General features: G+C 35.0%; 1 protein-coding gene across 2 annotated transcripts; it reads left to right on the forward strand.

Annotated features, from left to right (window-relative positions):
* The first annotated feature begins 649 nt into the window (after nt 1-649).
* LOC102613774 (pre-mRNA-processing protein 40C) lies at nt 650-13,630 on the forward strand. 2 transcript variants are annotated; one of them, XM_052439788.1, is made up of 16 exons: nt 650-806; nt 1,340-1,635; nt 1,706-1,813; nt 2,490-3,129; nt 3,243-3,406; nt 3,859-3,896; nt 5,034-5,112; nt 5,448-5,909; nt 6,181-6,264; nt 7,287-7,427; nt 7,561-7,667; nt 8,214-8,337; nt 9,349-9,492; nt 11,095-11,241; nt 11,816-11,938; nt 13,078-13,630. In XM_052439788.1, exons 2-16 carry the CDS (start codon nt 1,348-1,350, stop codon nt 13,393-13,395), a joined length of 2,967 nt encoding a protein of 988 aa, XP_052295748.1. In that variant the 5' UTR covers nt 650-806; nt 1,340-1,347; the 3' UTR covers nt 13,396-13,630. The 2 variants fall into 2 exon arrangements, with proteins under 2 accessions (XP_052295748.1, XP_006484634.1); XM_006484571.4 differs by having other exon boundaries at nt 1,340-1,605.
* Nucleotides 13,631-13,817: the final 187 nt, after the last annotated feature.

The raw sequence follows: 13,817 nt of genomic DNA on the forward strand, positions 1-13,817 counted from the left end.
TTGTCATTAATAAAATTATGATTGTTGTGATATTATGTTGTTAATGGCTATCCATAATAACTATTAATTCTTTATTGGGTTATCATTTATCAACTCACAATTGATTTGCATTTACCATTGAATTTTATAAGAGATGTATATATTTTATTTTAATCCCAAGTTAATAGCGTTTTAAGTTAAAATTTGGTAGAAGTTCTATAATTTATTTTGGTCTATTTCTCCATGACTTCACCTCAATATCCTATTTAAGATTTTTTTTTGAATTCATCGTGTTTAAGAAAACATATATATACATATACATACATATGCATATACATACATGTATATATATATACACGCGCGCGCGCGTGCGCGCGCACACACACACACATATATATATATATATATATATATATATATATATATATGTATATAGCCCCCAAGATTATGGTCGGGTTAATAACAATATCAAGCTTATTGACAAAACATATATATACATATATATAGTCCTAAGGGCGTTTTTGGATTGGGAACAGCATCAAACTTATAGCAGCAAGCGTTCGTGCTCGAGTTTTGGGGTAAGGGAGAAAAAAATATATATATTTGAGTTTTGTCCACCCTCATACTTAAAATAAAAATATACACACACATATGTGAGGGTAATGTAGTAACTTCAAGTGGTTGTTTGGAGACTAATTTGGTCATTTCGGTGGTCATCATACATCCGTAAAATTTTTGCACAATTGAGAGATTGGAGTTATATTGCGTGCTATTCCCTTCCCTCCACTCGCTAATTCATCAGGCGGAGTCTCCATTCATTCGGTCTGGTTAGTATTTTTCTTGACTGCATTCCTGTTTGTTTCCCGAGAGAAAAATGAAAAAGAGTGACCTGTTTGTTTACTTCTCTATTCGCTCGTATTCCTCTCCACTCTAAAAGTTATTGTTAGGTTTTTCGTTTTTCCTTTTGAAATACAAATTACATGGCTAATGTCGCTAGGGTTTCTTTCTTTCTCTAGTTATGATTTGTAGTTTGTTTTTTTAATTTGTACTGAAGCATGATACAAATGTTTCCTAAGTTGAAAACATACATAAAAATTCTTAAAGAAGAAGAAGAAGGCATTGGCTCTCTGTTTAGAACAGCTCTGGCATGACATTAAGAATTGCCATTGAAATTTTTCCTTCTAAGCCTATAATCATTCAAGAAATGTTACCTTTTGATTTTGAATGAATCTAACTGTTTAGAATCATCTTTAGTATGCGCACAGTGGCTTAGCCAGGAATTTATTATTATTATTATTATTTTCAATCTTGAGTGCTAATTATGTATTTTGGACCTTATGTTAATATTATCTTGTGGCAGATCAAATAATGACATCACCAGCTTGGTTACCTCCAGAAGTACAGCAATTGACAGCCAATGCTCCTATTTCAGGTAAACCTGTGGGAGGATCATTGGTGGCTTCTTCGACTCCAATTGCTCCTACATCAAATGGTTCTGATACTGCTACAAATGATTCAATAAGTGGGCCTTCTCAAGCAAAATCTGTGACTGCCACTGGCGGTGTTATTCCCCAATCATCTTTCTCTTTCCAGAACTCGGAAGGCTCTGGGCATTCAGCATCTTCTGTCAGTGCCGGTTTATCTCATTTTTCGCATGTATGGATGGTTACATATCTAATTCTTATTCAGTTAATACTTATGTTATTTTAATTTTGCTGAAATGCAGGTTATTAACTCAAATCCATCTGTTCCACCTGGTGTTTCCTCTTTTACTTACAGCGCTTCACAAACCGTTGTTGGTTACTCTCCTAACCAGCAGTTCCAACCTAATATGGTGCGAGTTGATTCCTCTTAAAACCTTTTTTGTTTCTCTAGTAAATGTTTACACGAGGAGATGACAATTACAACCTGAAATTATACTGGTACTGTACGATCTTTAAAGGACATTTTGTTGGAAAGACTTTATTATCACGACTAACAAAACCACAATTTTAATTCATCTTGATGTCTGGATGTCCTAGATGGCACCCACTAACAGATAAGTTATATTCCTCAGTTTATTTTGACGATCCTTGTATATATAACTAAATTATTACATGGCACCTTATACTGTGTTTTCAAACTCTGTCTTCATATTAAATCTATTCTGGTGCTTTTTTCTTCCGTTTCACCATCTTTTAAAGAACTTAAGTTATTTGTCTGGGACTCATTTTTAAGAAGGGTCGGAAGCTTTTGTTATTTATGGTTCTGTAGTGTGTGGACAACTGGACCTCAGGAAATTATTTAATTATGCATGATTTTGTCTTTTTCATGACGCAAATTGCTTGTATGAGTTTTGAGATTCAGTTTATGAAGGAGTGGTTGCTCTAGATTATATATTGTGATATCTAGTTACCGCTTACAAACATGTTGACTGTATTTGACATTGGATAATGAGCAATTAAAGCTTATGAATAAATGGAGTAAAATTGAGATCATTTTTTATTTTTGATTTGCTTTGCTTATTTTAGAATAAACTTGAAGCTGTTGAAGATGCTGGTCTTGGCTCATCTACATCAACTAATTCTCAGCCTGTTCAAGCGTCGGTGAGAACTTTTTCAGACTCTACAGTGGCTACATCTTCTGCCACTGCACTTAGCACAACAACTTCGTGGATGCCTACCATCCCGTCATTTTCCACACCTCCTGGATTGTTTGTAACTCCTCAAACACAAGCTCCCCCTGGATTATTAACCTTGAGAACAAAGGATACTTCATCTGCATTTGGGGATTTTTACTCTTCTGCAGGGTTGAGACCCAGTGTGCCAACCCCTTCTGCTCCATCAAATTCAGGTTCAGCCATTCAGCATCAGATATACCCTACCTATCCATCATTACCTCCTATAGGTGTTTCTCCCCAAGGACCACTGCTGCAGCCACCTCAGATGGGTGTCAGGCCTTGGTTACCGTTTCTGCCATATCCTGCTGCTTATCCTTCTCCCTTTCCTTTGCCAGCGCATGGCATGCCTAATCCTTCTGTTTCACAAATTGATGCTCAACCTCCTGGTTTATCTTCGATGAGAACTGCTGCTGCAACTTCACATTCTGCTATTCCAGGACATCAGTTGGTTGGCACTTCTGGAAATACAGAAGCACCTCCTTCAGGAACTGGTACGCTTAGGGTTTATGGTAGATTACTGATCAACTAGCGATGTAAGATCTTTTTCTTTCATCAATTTAACCTGGAGTTTTTCTTGCTTTATCAATTGTGGCATCTCTCACAGATAAAAAGGAGCATGTACATGATGTGAGCTCAAGGATCGGAGCTTCGGTCAATGAACAATTAGATGCCTGGACAGCCCACAAGACTGACACAGGGATTGTCTACTATTATAATGCTGTAACAGGAGAATCGACTTATGAAAAACCTGCTGGCTTTAAGGGGGAGGTATAAATAGTTATGACCTTTCATCATTTGTTTACGAGTAATTAGTTAATTTATTTATTTGTTTTGCAATCTTCTGAATTATTGGTGGAACAGCATAGTATTAGATGAAGAAGAAGTGTTTGTAACCCATGGCATGATAGGGTATTCCATTGTTGAAATGTCTACATGTGATATTGAATATGGATTTATGGCACTTATCATTTGCCTAGTTTGATTTTTAACATGTTCTCTTAGAGAGATGTTAGCATTTTTGTGAAAGGCTTGTATTATTTGAAATTATCTGCTGTCACTTCTTTTTATCATACCTGGGCTATATATATATATACTTCTCTTTACAAGCTACCATCTGTTGTTCATATGATTGAATTGACCATCACTTATTGCTTTATATTAGCTAATTTTAGTGTTGTTGACCGTGTGCCTGATTGTATTTGTATTTTGATGTTGTGCAGCCAGACAAAGTTCCTGTGCAGCCAACTCCGATTTCAATGTAAGTTTCAACTTTAAGAGATCTTCATATGTTACCTATTATATAAATTGTGGGTTTTCTACTGGAATGTTCTGATAGTGGTTATAATGTGAACATTTGTTCTTCCCTACTAGATTGGATGAATCAAAGGATAAGAATGATTTTTTGCCCATTTGTTGAATAAATTTAAATATGCAGCTGTCTGGGCAGTCTTTGAAATAATTGCTCAACAACTTTCACATGGGTGTTGGTTCTCATGGCATCACTTTTCATCTCGTAAAGGAGCATTTTAAAGTAAATATTAAATATTTTATTTGTATTTTTAAAGCCATTTTCCCCTTGTTTCTTCCTTTTCTTCACATATCTTGTAGATGCAGATTATTGTCAATGTTTTTAGTCGATTTTCTCAACAATTCATGCTTGTTTACTGATGGTCATTTATTTCAACTGTTATATGCAAAAACAGATCGACATGCTTGTTTTGATTTTTAGTTATACATTCTTAGGAAATTGATGGTTTGAAGCTTGTTTTGTGAGTAAAGATCAAAAGGATACTTGTTTGAGTTGAGAACAAAATGTTCGTGAATCTTGACTTAATTTATCGTGCTTGGATTTTCCTATTTATTCTGCATTTTGATAATCCTTATTAGATATGTTAAGACGATAGCCACTTGTATGGACAATAATTTATCACGGTCATGTTTCTCAACAAACCCAAAACCTGTTTTACTGACAACTTTGAAAAAGTGAATAAACTGTATTTGGATCCTTTTGGCTGATGTTTCATCCTCATCCTCTCCCAACCCAAACACCACCCCCCCCCCCCCCCCCCCCCCGCCGCGGATAGTTACCTTTGCCATTAATTCTTGATATGCAATCCTCTCATTTAACAGAAGTCTAAACACCTAACAAGAAAAGAAGTATGCCTAAGTCACTCACTGGAAATAGAGTTGTCTATTTATATATTTCCTTGAATTTCTGGCTTAAAATAACTTTTGAGTGTGCTTTTGCTATACTGGAGCATTGTTACAACCTTTCCATTAAATTTAGTGTAGGATTTGATTGTTCTTGGTGATTAGAGTTTTTGCAGGAGTTTCCATGTTGAAGGAACGCATGTAAACTTGCTTTGCAAATTATGTCATGTTTTCTTGTGTATAGGGAGCATTTGACTGGCACTGATTGGGCATTGGTTACCACAAATGATGGCAAAAAGTATTACTACAACAGCAAAATGAAGGTATGATATTGAATTTGAATTTTGGTCAGTTATGTGGGAAAATTGTTCATTCCGGTATCATCTGGACTGGATGTTTTGTTCCAGTACAACTTGGCTCTTTGATATAAATAATCAATGTTCGTATTGAAAAGAATTTTATTAGTAATGTTTCATGAAGTATGTTAACTTCTATTGTCATACTGATATGCTGGCTCGTCTTTGTAAAGACGTATTTAAGTCAACAGCTTTGACAGGTAAAAGTAGATGATAACACTTGAGATTGTCACATGTTATAGATTTAGCTGTTCATATGTATCATAACACCATATGTACTTGCTTTTTTATTTGCCAATCAGGTAAGCAGCTGGCAGATTCCCAGTGAGGTGACAGAATTGAAAAAGAAAGAGGATGATGACACATTGAAAGAACAGTCAGTGCCAAATACCAACATTGTGATTGAGAAAGGATCTAATGCAATAAGTTTGAGTTCTCCTGCTGTAAACACAGGTGGCCGTGATGCCACAGCTCTCAGAACCTCAAGTATGCCTGGATCATCATCTGCTCTGGATTTGATAAAGAAGAAGTTGCAGGACTCTGGAACTCCTACTGCTTCACCTGCCCCAGTTTCATCAGCAGCAGCGACATCTGAATCAAATGGCTCTAAAGCAGTTGAGGTCACTGTTAAGGGCTTGCAAAATGAGAACACTAAAGATAAGTTAAAAGATATTAATGGAGATGGTACTATGTCCGATTCATCTTCAGATTCAGAAGATGGAGAGACTGGACCAACAAAGGAGGAGTGTATAATTAAATTTAAGGTACCTTTAAAATTTTATTTTTGCTTTTTTAAATATTCTTTTTTTTTCTTTTATGTTGAGTTGATTTGGTTTTTGTAGTTGTCCACTTGTCCTTCCCCATGAGAGTTCCGGTGTCTTTCATAGGATTTCATTTATGTATTTTGTTAATATTTTTTTTATTACTGTTGTCTTCAAATGCTTTACTATTTCTCTTTGATGCAACTTTAAAAGTAGCCAGTGAAAAATGCTAGTTGCCTAAACTTATTTTTTATCTTGCCCATGATACTTGCAGGAAATGCTCAAGGAGCGAGGAGTGGCACCATTCTCAAAATGGGAGAAGGAACTGCCGAAGATAGTGTTTGATCCCCGTTTTAAGGTTTGTTCAGTCCAATGAATATGAATTATTTTTTCTGAAAGATCTCTTTTAAGGAAACATCTAAATTGCTGAGGGAAACATTCATTAAACGAGAACTCTCCATGTCAGTTGTCTGCCCAAAGTTGAACATCCTTGTTCCACAAATAATTAATGTGAGGGGAAAAAGAAGGATATTCCTTTGGTATTGCTTTCAAAGTGTTTCTGACTGTTCCCCATTTACCACATTGGCGTCTCTAGTGTTTGAATGGGACTCATATGCTTTGCTAATCAATGCATGTACTCTAAAACCTAAAGTAAACCTTTTTCCATAGGGTAACTTGATAATGTATGCGTACCTGTGCAAGTTTATTTTTCAAAAACGCAATTAAACCTTTTATTTTATTGTTATAGTTTATTGATCTTAACAACTTAAAATACAGGACGGTAAATGTCCCTAAATGTCTCACTATTTGTTATATTTTATTTGACTTCTTAATGCATGAGTTGGTAATTATCTGTCAAATCATTGTGTTCATTTATCTATTCTTGCTGTATCAGCTTCTTAATGCATGAGTTGGTAATTATCTGTCAAATCATTGTGTTCATTTATCTATTCTTGCTGTATCAGATCTTATATATTATTTTGTTCTCTGATAACTACTTTAACATATCCATATAATATTTTATTTGCATCCTGTCTGGACCCTTGCTTCAAGAGTTGTTGGCTTAAGTGCACTGTTCAGTTCACTACAACGTTCTTTTGTGTAATTGGCAATCACTCTTTAGTGTAATTCAGGGCAATGGTCTCTGAGACTTTGAAACTAATTTTACAGCGTTAAAATTTTTGCCTTGTATTTTTTATTTTTTGCCTTTTATTTTTTCCCCTATGGTGTTTGTATTTATATGAGGACAATTCATTTATGCTGTGTATACATGCAGTAGCCTTTTGCTGACTCTCCTGCTGCAACAGTGCGAACAATCTTCCCTATTACATAAATAAGTTCATGCTGCTTATCTTATTGGGAGGCTATCTTCTGTTGCAGGCTATTCAAAGTCAATCTGCAAGGAGGGCCTTGTTTGAACGTTATGTTAAAACACGAGCTGAGGAGGAACGAAAGGAAAAACGAGCAGCTCAAAAGGCTGCGATAGAGGGATTCAAGCAGTTGCTAGAGGAAGTGTCAGAGGTACAAAACCTCTTTGGAACTGAAGTATCTTCTTATTTTAATATATTTTTTTTTGTACCAACACTTATTAGACAATCCTTGACTTTGAAACTTGGGGCAGCAAATTGCTTATAGACGATATTTTAATTTTCAGGATATTGACCACAGCACTGATTATCAGACTTTCAAAAAGAAATGGGGCAGTGATCCACGTTTTGAGGCCTTAGACCGCAAGGATCGGGAGTTGTTATTGAACGAAAGGTATTGTCTTTTTTCAGAAAGAAAATTAGCTTCAGCTCTTTTTCTGCCTTGTATATGTGATCATTTTGCAATACCTCAGCATCTGCTTTTTGGAGTGCTATTTTAGAGAACTGTTTGAGGCCTGATGCACCCCCCGCAAAGTCACCTGTCAAGTACCTAGGACCATTTAACATGTGATACTGTGGATTAAAAATAATTGAGGCCCGATTCACCCCCATAAAGTTGCCTGTCAAGTACCTACAAACAATCTCATTTAACTTTGATACTGTGGATTAAAAATAAGTTACATCTGTATAATCTTCTTTTCTCTGATCCTTTTGGGAATTGACATCTAACATGATTGTGGACACAGCTATTGATTTCTGTTGTTTACTCTGGGGATCAATGATGTTTCAGCTGGTAGTAGGCCAGAAACTAGCTTCTTAGATACAATTTTTCCCTTTTAGCTGATGAATTGATTTTTGATTTGTACGGTAGTAACTGTTTCTGATTTAAAATGCGTCACTCGTATCATATTATTTAGACAAGGTTTTACTTCTGTGTCAGGGTCCTTCCTTTGAAGAGGGCTGCTGAAGAAAAAGCTCAAGCAATACGTGCCGCTGCAGCCTCTAGCTTCAAATCTATGCTCCGAGAAAAAGGGGATATAACTCTTAGTTCCCGTTGGTCGAAGGTTGGTGTAATTACCCATCATATTTTGCCAATTTCCTGCATATAATGTTCTTAAAATTTGGCATCTAGAATGTTGAAGAGTTATACATTGTTGAAGTGTAACTCGGTTTCAAGGCATATATTTATGGTTAGAGCTAGAAATCATTCCTGGAAAGAGTAAATTTTAAGTGATTCAGCCGAATAGTTCCCTCTTCTCACATAACATACTAAGAATAGGAGAAATTTTCTCTTATTATCAAGACGCAAATCAAAGGAGAACAAATTTATCAATGCTTTAGGGGCTGTGTGCTCTTGAATTTCTATATTATTCAAATTACTCAGTTAAATTCCATCTCCACTCTGAGGCAGCATCCCTGACCATTTTAGATTTGATAGGCTCATTCTTGGAAAGAATTAATCTCTAGAAATGAGGAAATTTCCTACAAGAGAGGTCTCCTGCCCAAATCTCTTCCCAAAACTGCATTTTCTCATCGTTTCCCACTGCCCACCTGATTTGAAGGAAAAAATTATTCATATGAGATGGCTTTGCAAGGACATCTATTAGATCCAGGTTGAGCAAATAGAGTCCCATCCATTGGTATGGAGTCCATATTTACTTCTTATAACCCTCTGCGAAAAAAGAATCTTTTTCTAATGGAAACCTCCACAACCACTTGGCTAATAAAGCTCAATTTTCTGTTAAAATTGTTGAAAATAAGGATTCGTTATCATGTTTTAGATTGAAAAGTATACTAACCTTGTCATATGCAAAATATAATGCTGAATTTTAAGGCAGTGGATGTATTCAAGAACAATGGTGGTTACATTTTCAGAAGAGTGGTTTAGTTGTAATGTCATTAATGATCACTTTTACACAATTGTTTCAATCAATGGAATTGTTTGCATAATTTTGTAGAACACTATGCTACTCTATTAAAAATTTATATTCCAATTTTGATGAGGAAGTTCTTTGATTGGAATAAACAGTACTATTCATTAATCATCTGTTTATTAATTTATTTTTTGGATGTAGGTGAAGGATATTCTACGGGATGACCCAAGATATAAATCTGTTAGGCATGAGGATAGGGAAGTTATATTTAATGAATATGTACGTGAATTAAAGGCTGCTGAAGAGGAAGCAGAAAGAGAGGCAAAAGCCAGAAGGGAAGAGCAGGTATACATTTAAAATTTTTTGTAAAGAATATCTCTCTTATTTTTTCTGTTTCCTCAATTCCTATCGTTGCTTTAAGAAAAATATGATTGGCTCTGCATTATTAATGCCTTAGTGGATTTTGTTGAACTACTTGTTTTTTAAAACATCAGTGAAAATTCTAGACAATTGGCTTATAAAATTTTAGTGCTGCAAGTACATTAACTACAAGGCAACTTGGATGTTTTCCATAGTGATTTAATTGTGTGAGGGCGCCTGCTTCCTTGTGGGTCTTCTATTTTCAATTTATATCTTTTGTTGTCTGTTAATAATAATTCTGCACCCAGGTCTTATTACTTGATATTGTTGCCTTCATGAAAACAATATTTAATATAATTCATACATTCATGATTATTACTAATTTCAAGACACAATAAAATGCGAAATCTGATCATTTACAACAGTTAGCTTTCGCTACTAAATGTGCCACTTTTGTGGTCGTGCTGAACCAAAGGTTCTTGTAACATACCCCTTAGTTTTGACGTTTTTGGGTGGGATTTTTCTTGAGTTACTGGGAAACATAATGGTGCAAGCAGAGTAAGGATACATCTAGTGTACATTGTTTCTTTGTTTTTTCATATATTTGTTTGTGGAGTTATCTTTCTCTTTTATGTTCATGGCATGCATTGAACCTGCGCAAGGGTGGCAATTTGGGTCAGGATTCATATATTTGATTTGGTTCGATGCGAATTAAATGGGTTTGGGTATGAAAAAGTTGATTCATTTAATAAATGGGTGAATTCGATTCGATTCGCTAATTAAACGAATTGAATCCGGGTTTGAGGATATTGATTCGTTTGTTTGTTTAGTAATTATAAATGATAATAAGTTATAAACGAAACGAATACTATACATTCGTTTATGATTCGTTTAATTAAATTTATTTATCCTTAAATATGTATGAAAAACTTTTAAAGTTTGAAGGCTATAATGTAGTAATTATAAATGATAATAAGTTTGTATTTTGTAGGACGTTAAATTTGTGTTCTTTTTATATTTTATTTTGCTTCATTTTATTATATTTTTGTAAACAAATTCATATTCAATTTGATTCATTATGGATTCGTTATAGGATAAACGAATAGTAAACTAATCTAGATTTGATTTGGTTCATTTATTAGTTCTACTAAACGAATTAAATGAATCAAAAATATTCGTTTAATAAACGAATCGATTCCAAATCTTGAGATTATAAGTCGTTTAATAAATGAATCGAATCCGAGTCAACACAGTTTTGATCCAATTTGTTACCGATTCAATTCAAATTCGATTCGTTTAATCATTTTGCTGCCCAAATGAACTGTAAAAGTAAGCCAGAAAGTTGCAAGTGACCAGTGGACTTGTTCAATGAGTAAAGTTTCTGACACGTATTTGCTTTAATGATCATAAAAGGTTGGTTGTATGATTTATACCTATGAAGACATCTTTTATCCCTGTGATTAATCTCCTAGAGCTATTGTGCATTGTGGAACTAACTTTTCTGAAATTACTAGTAGAGTTGTTTATGGTAATTGCAAATTGCAAGTATTTTATGTTGATTTATGTGAAACTTTTGTTGATTTTTAGGAGAAACTGAAGGAAAGGGAACGAGAAATGCGGAAACGGAAGGAAAGGGAAGAACAAGAAATGGAAAGGGTGCGATTAAAAGTACGCAGAAAGGAAGCAGTTACATCATTTCAAGCTTTACTTGTGGAAACAATTAAAGACCCTCAGGTATTATAATTGTTAAAGAATCTTTCTATTTGTTAAATTATGTATCTACTATGCTTTTGTGGTCTGTTGCAGTTTCAATGATTGCTAAAGTCATTAAAGTATAAAGAGTCAATTCTGTGATTGACTATTTGTCTTGAATGTTTAAAATGCATGTGATTCATGTGGCTCAGATAAACAGTTCACTTTCCCACAGAATGCTTTTTAATTTTGAACCTTAAAATATTTAATTGTGGACTTGTCTATATAGTTTGATATTCTCTTTAAATTAGAATAATTCAATGAACGTTCTCTAAAAGGTCGCCCTCCATGGTTCTGCCATGTATACTTTGGTGCAAGTCATCCTTGAATGCTCTGCAAACAATGGTCATAATTGACAAATGAACTTGTTTTGACAAAGTTGTCAGAAATAAAATATTGTTGATTTAAATTGCAGTGATGTGTGAGATTAAGAAAGGAGAAGAGCTAACTGTGCTGATAAACCTTCTGTGTCATACCTGTTAGTATTAGTTAGAATTCTGTCCCACCTATTGTGCTGATAAATCACTTAATCTTTTTCTTTTGTTGATGTATTTAGGCATCTTGGACAGAATCAAGGCCTAAACTGGAAAAGGATCCTCAAGGACGTGCAACCAATGCTGACCTAGATTCATCTGATAGAGAGAAACTCTTTCGAGAGCATATAAAGACGCTTTATGAGGTAATTCTGCAACCATCTTGTGCCTCTTGCTCACTGCTGAATGGTTAGGTACTATGTGATGTCCTCCTTGTACTTATAATCGGGTGCTGATTCATTGAGTATTTGTATTGGTTGGCTTGGTGGGATTGTTTTTGATTCAGACTCTAAGCTTGCTACGGACATGTAAGTGATCAGCGATACTGGACTGTTTTTTTAACTATGACCGGTTTACTTGAACCATAGCATTTTAATCTTTCCTACATGGGCTTAGCATGAGTTCTGAAGAAGCAAAATGAATCATTCTTTACCTCTTCTGCTTGTTTGGGTTCGACTGTCAAATACATTGAATGAATTTGATCTGGTAGTGTTCTTAGAAAAAAGATTGTCAATTGAATCAAAGCATGTAGCAAATGTGGCTTGATGTGTTTGGATCCTTACTTCATGACATGTTTTGAATCCTAAATGCTTACGTCTTTTGACCAAAGAGAAATCACGTCACACTAATTTATTGGGTATTAATTTCTTTTCCGGCCATATTCCATACAGATTCAAATTGAGTTGTACTAGACTCCTTAAGATATAGATAGTCAATTTGGAAATTGTAACTTGCTCTTAAGTTTTGGGTTTGCTCAAAATAGTTAACTAAACAAGATATCCAAATCAATACTTGTTATTTTGTGATATGACAAGTGAATATTCCTGATATACTTATGCGTAGATCTGAAAATGACCAGTTCAGACCATTATTTTTATCTTTTTACATCCATTTGATATTTTATACCTTGGTTGTGGTGGTTATCTTGGGAAATGGAAGTTTCTGGAATGCTCTATTTTAGTTAAACGTTGCCTATGATATATTGTTTATGATATCTTAAATCCTGCCTACTGTTTAAAAGTGATAGGTATGAAATTGTGTTATTAAAGTGCGAGCAAAGTGCAAACCCAAATATGTTTTCGCTTTATGAAAATGAATATAATGCTGAAGAATAATGTATTGTAGTTGAAATTCTAATGTCTCGTTTGCTTAAAAGAAAAGGAATGGGAGCTTGGAATACGTACTAAAAGTTTTTTAAAAAGCATGATTTCGTTGGTAGTTTTACTATGTATAAACTATATGAATCTCTCTTTGATACATATTTTTGGTTTGGCTTTTTCTTCAGCGATGTGCCCATGACTTCAGAGGTCTGTTAGCTGAAGTCATCACTGCAGAAGCAGCTGCCCAAGAAACAGAAGATGGAAAAACAGTCCTTAATTCATGGTCAACAGCTAAACGTGTTTTGAAGCCTGAACCCCGGTATAGCAAGATGCCCAGAAAAGAAAGGGAGGCTCTATGGCGTCGACATGCTGAAGAGATACAGCGGAAGCATAAGTCATCACTTGATCAAAATGAAGATAATCATAAGGATTCAAAAAGTAGAAGCTCGACTGATGGTGGGAGGCCCCCATCCAGTTCAAGGAGAAACCAGGAGCGGAGATAGCTTTCCTTTTTGCACGAGGAACTAGGTTCTTGTAGAGTTTACTGATTTTTAGGTTATTCATTTTTGTCTAGTGGTGCAGCATCTCATTTACATTTTGATTGTTGTATTATAGTAAATTTCCCCTTGTCATGTATTCTTAGGATTCGGATGATACGGTTCATCGTGCCCTTTACAATAGCCATATATCATCAGTTAGTCGTTGACAAGGAGCATTAATAATATTTTACTTCTGTCCCCCCTTTTTTTTCCCCCCTAATCATGGAAGATTGACATTGTCTCCACCCAGTATTAAACTTATAGCTTTTATCTAGTGTCTGCAATAGTATACCGATTAGTATAATTACGCTGGACTAACCAAGCATGGCATTGTGTATTAGTGGCACAGACGCTCAGTGATTGCTTGTTAGGGCAGCGAAGCAATG

The sequence above is a fragment of the Citrus sinensis genome, chromosome 4, assembly GCF_022201045.2.
Source record: "Citrus sinensis cultivar Valencia sweet orange chromosome 4, DVS_A1.0, whole genome shotgun sequence".
Lineage (NCBI taxonomy): Eukaryota > Viridiplantae > Streptophyta > Magnoliopsida > Sapindales > Rutaceae > Citrus > Citrus sinensis.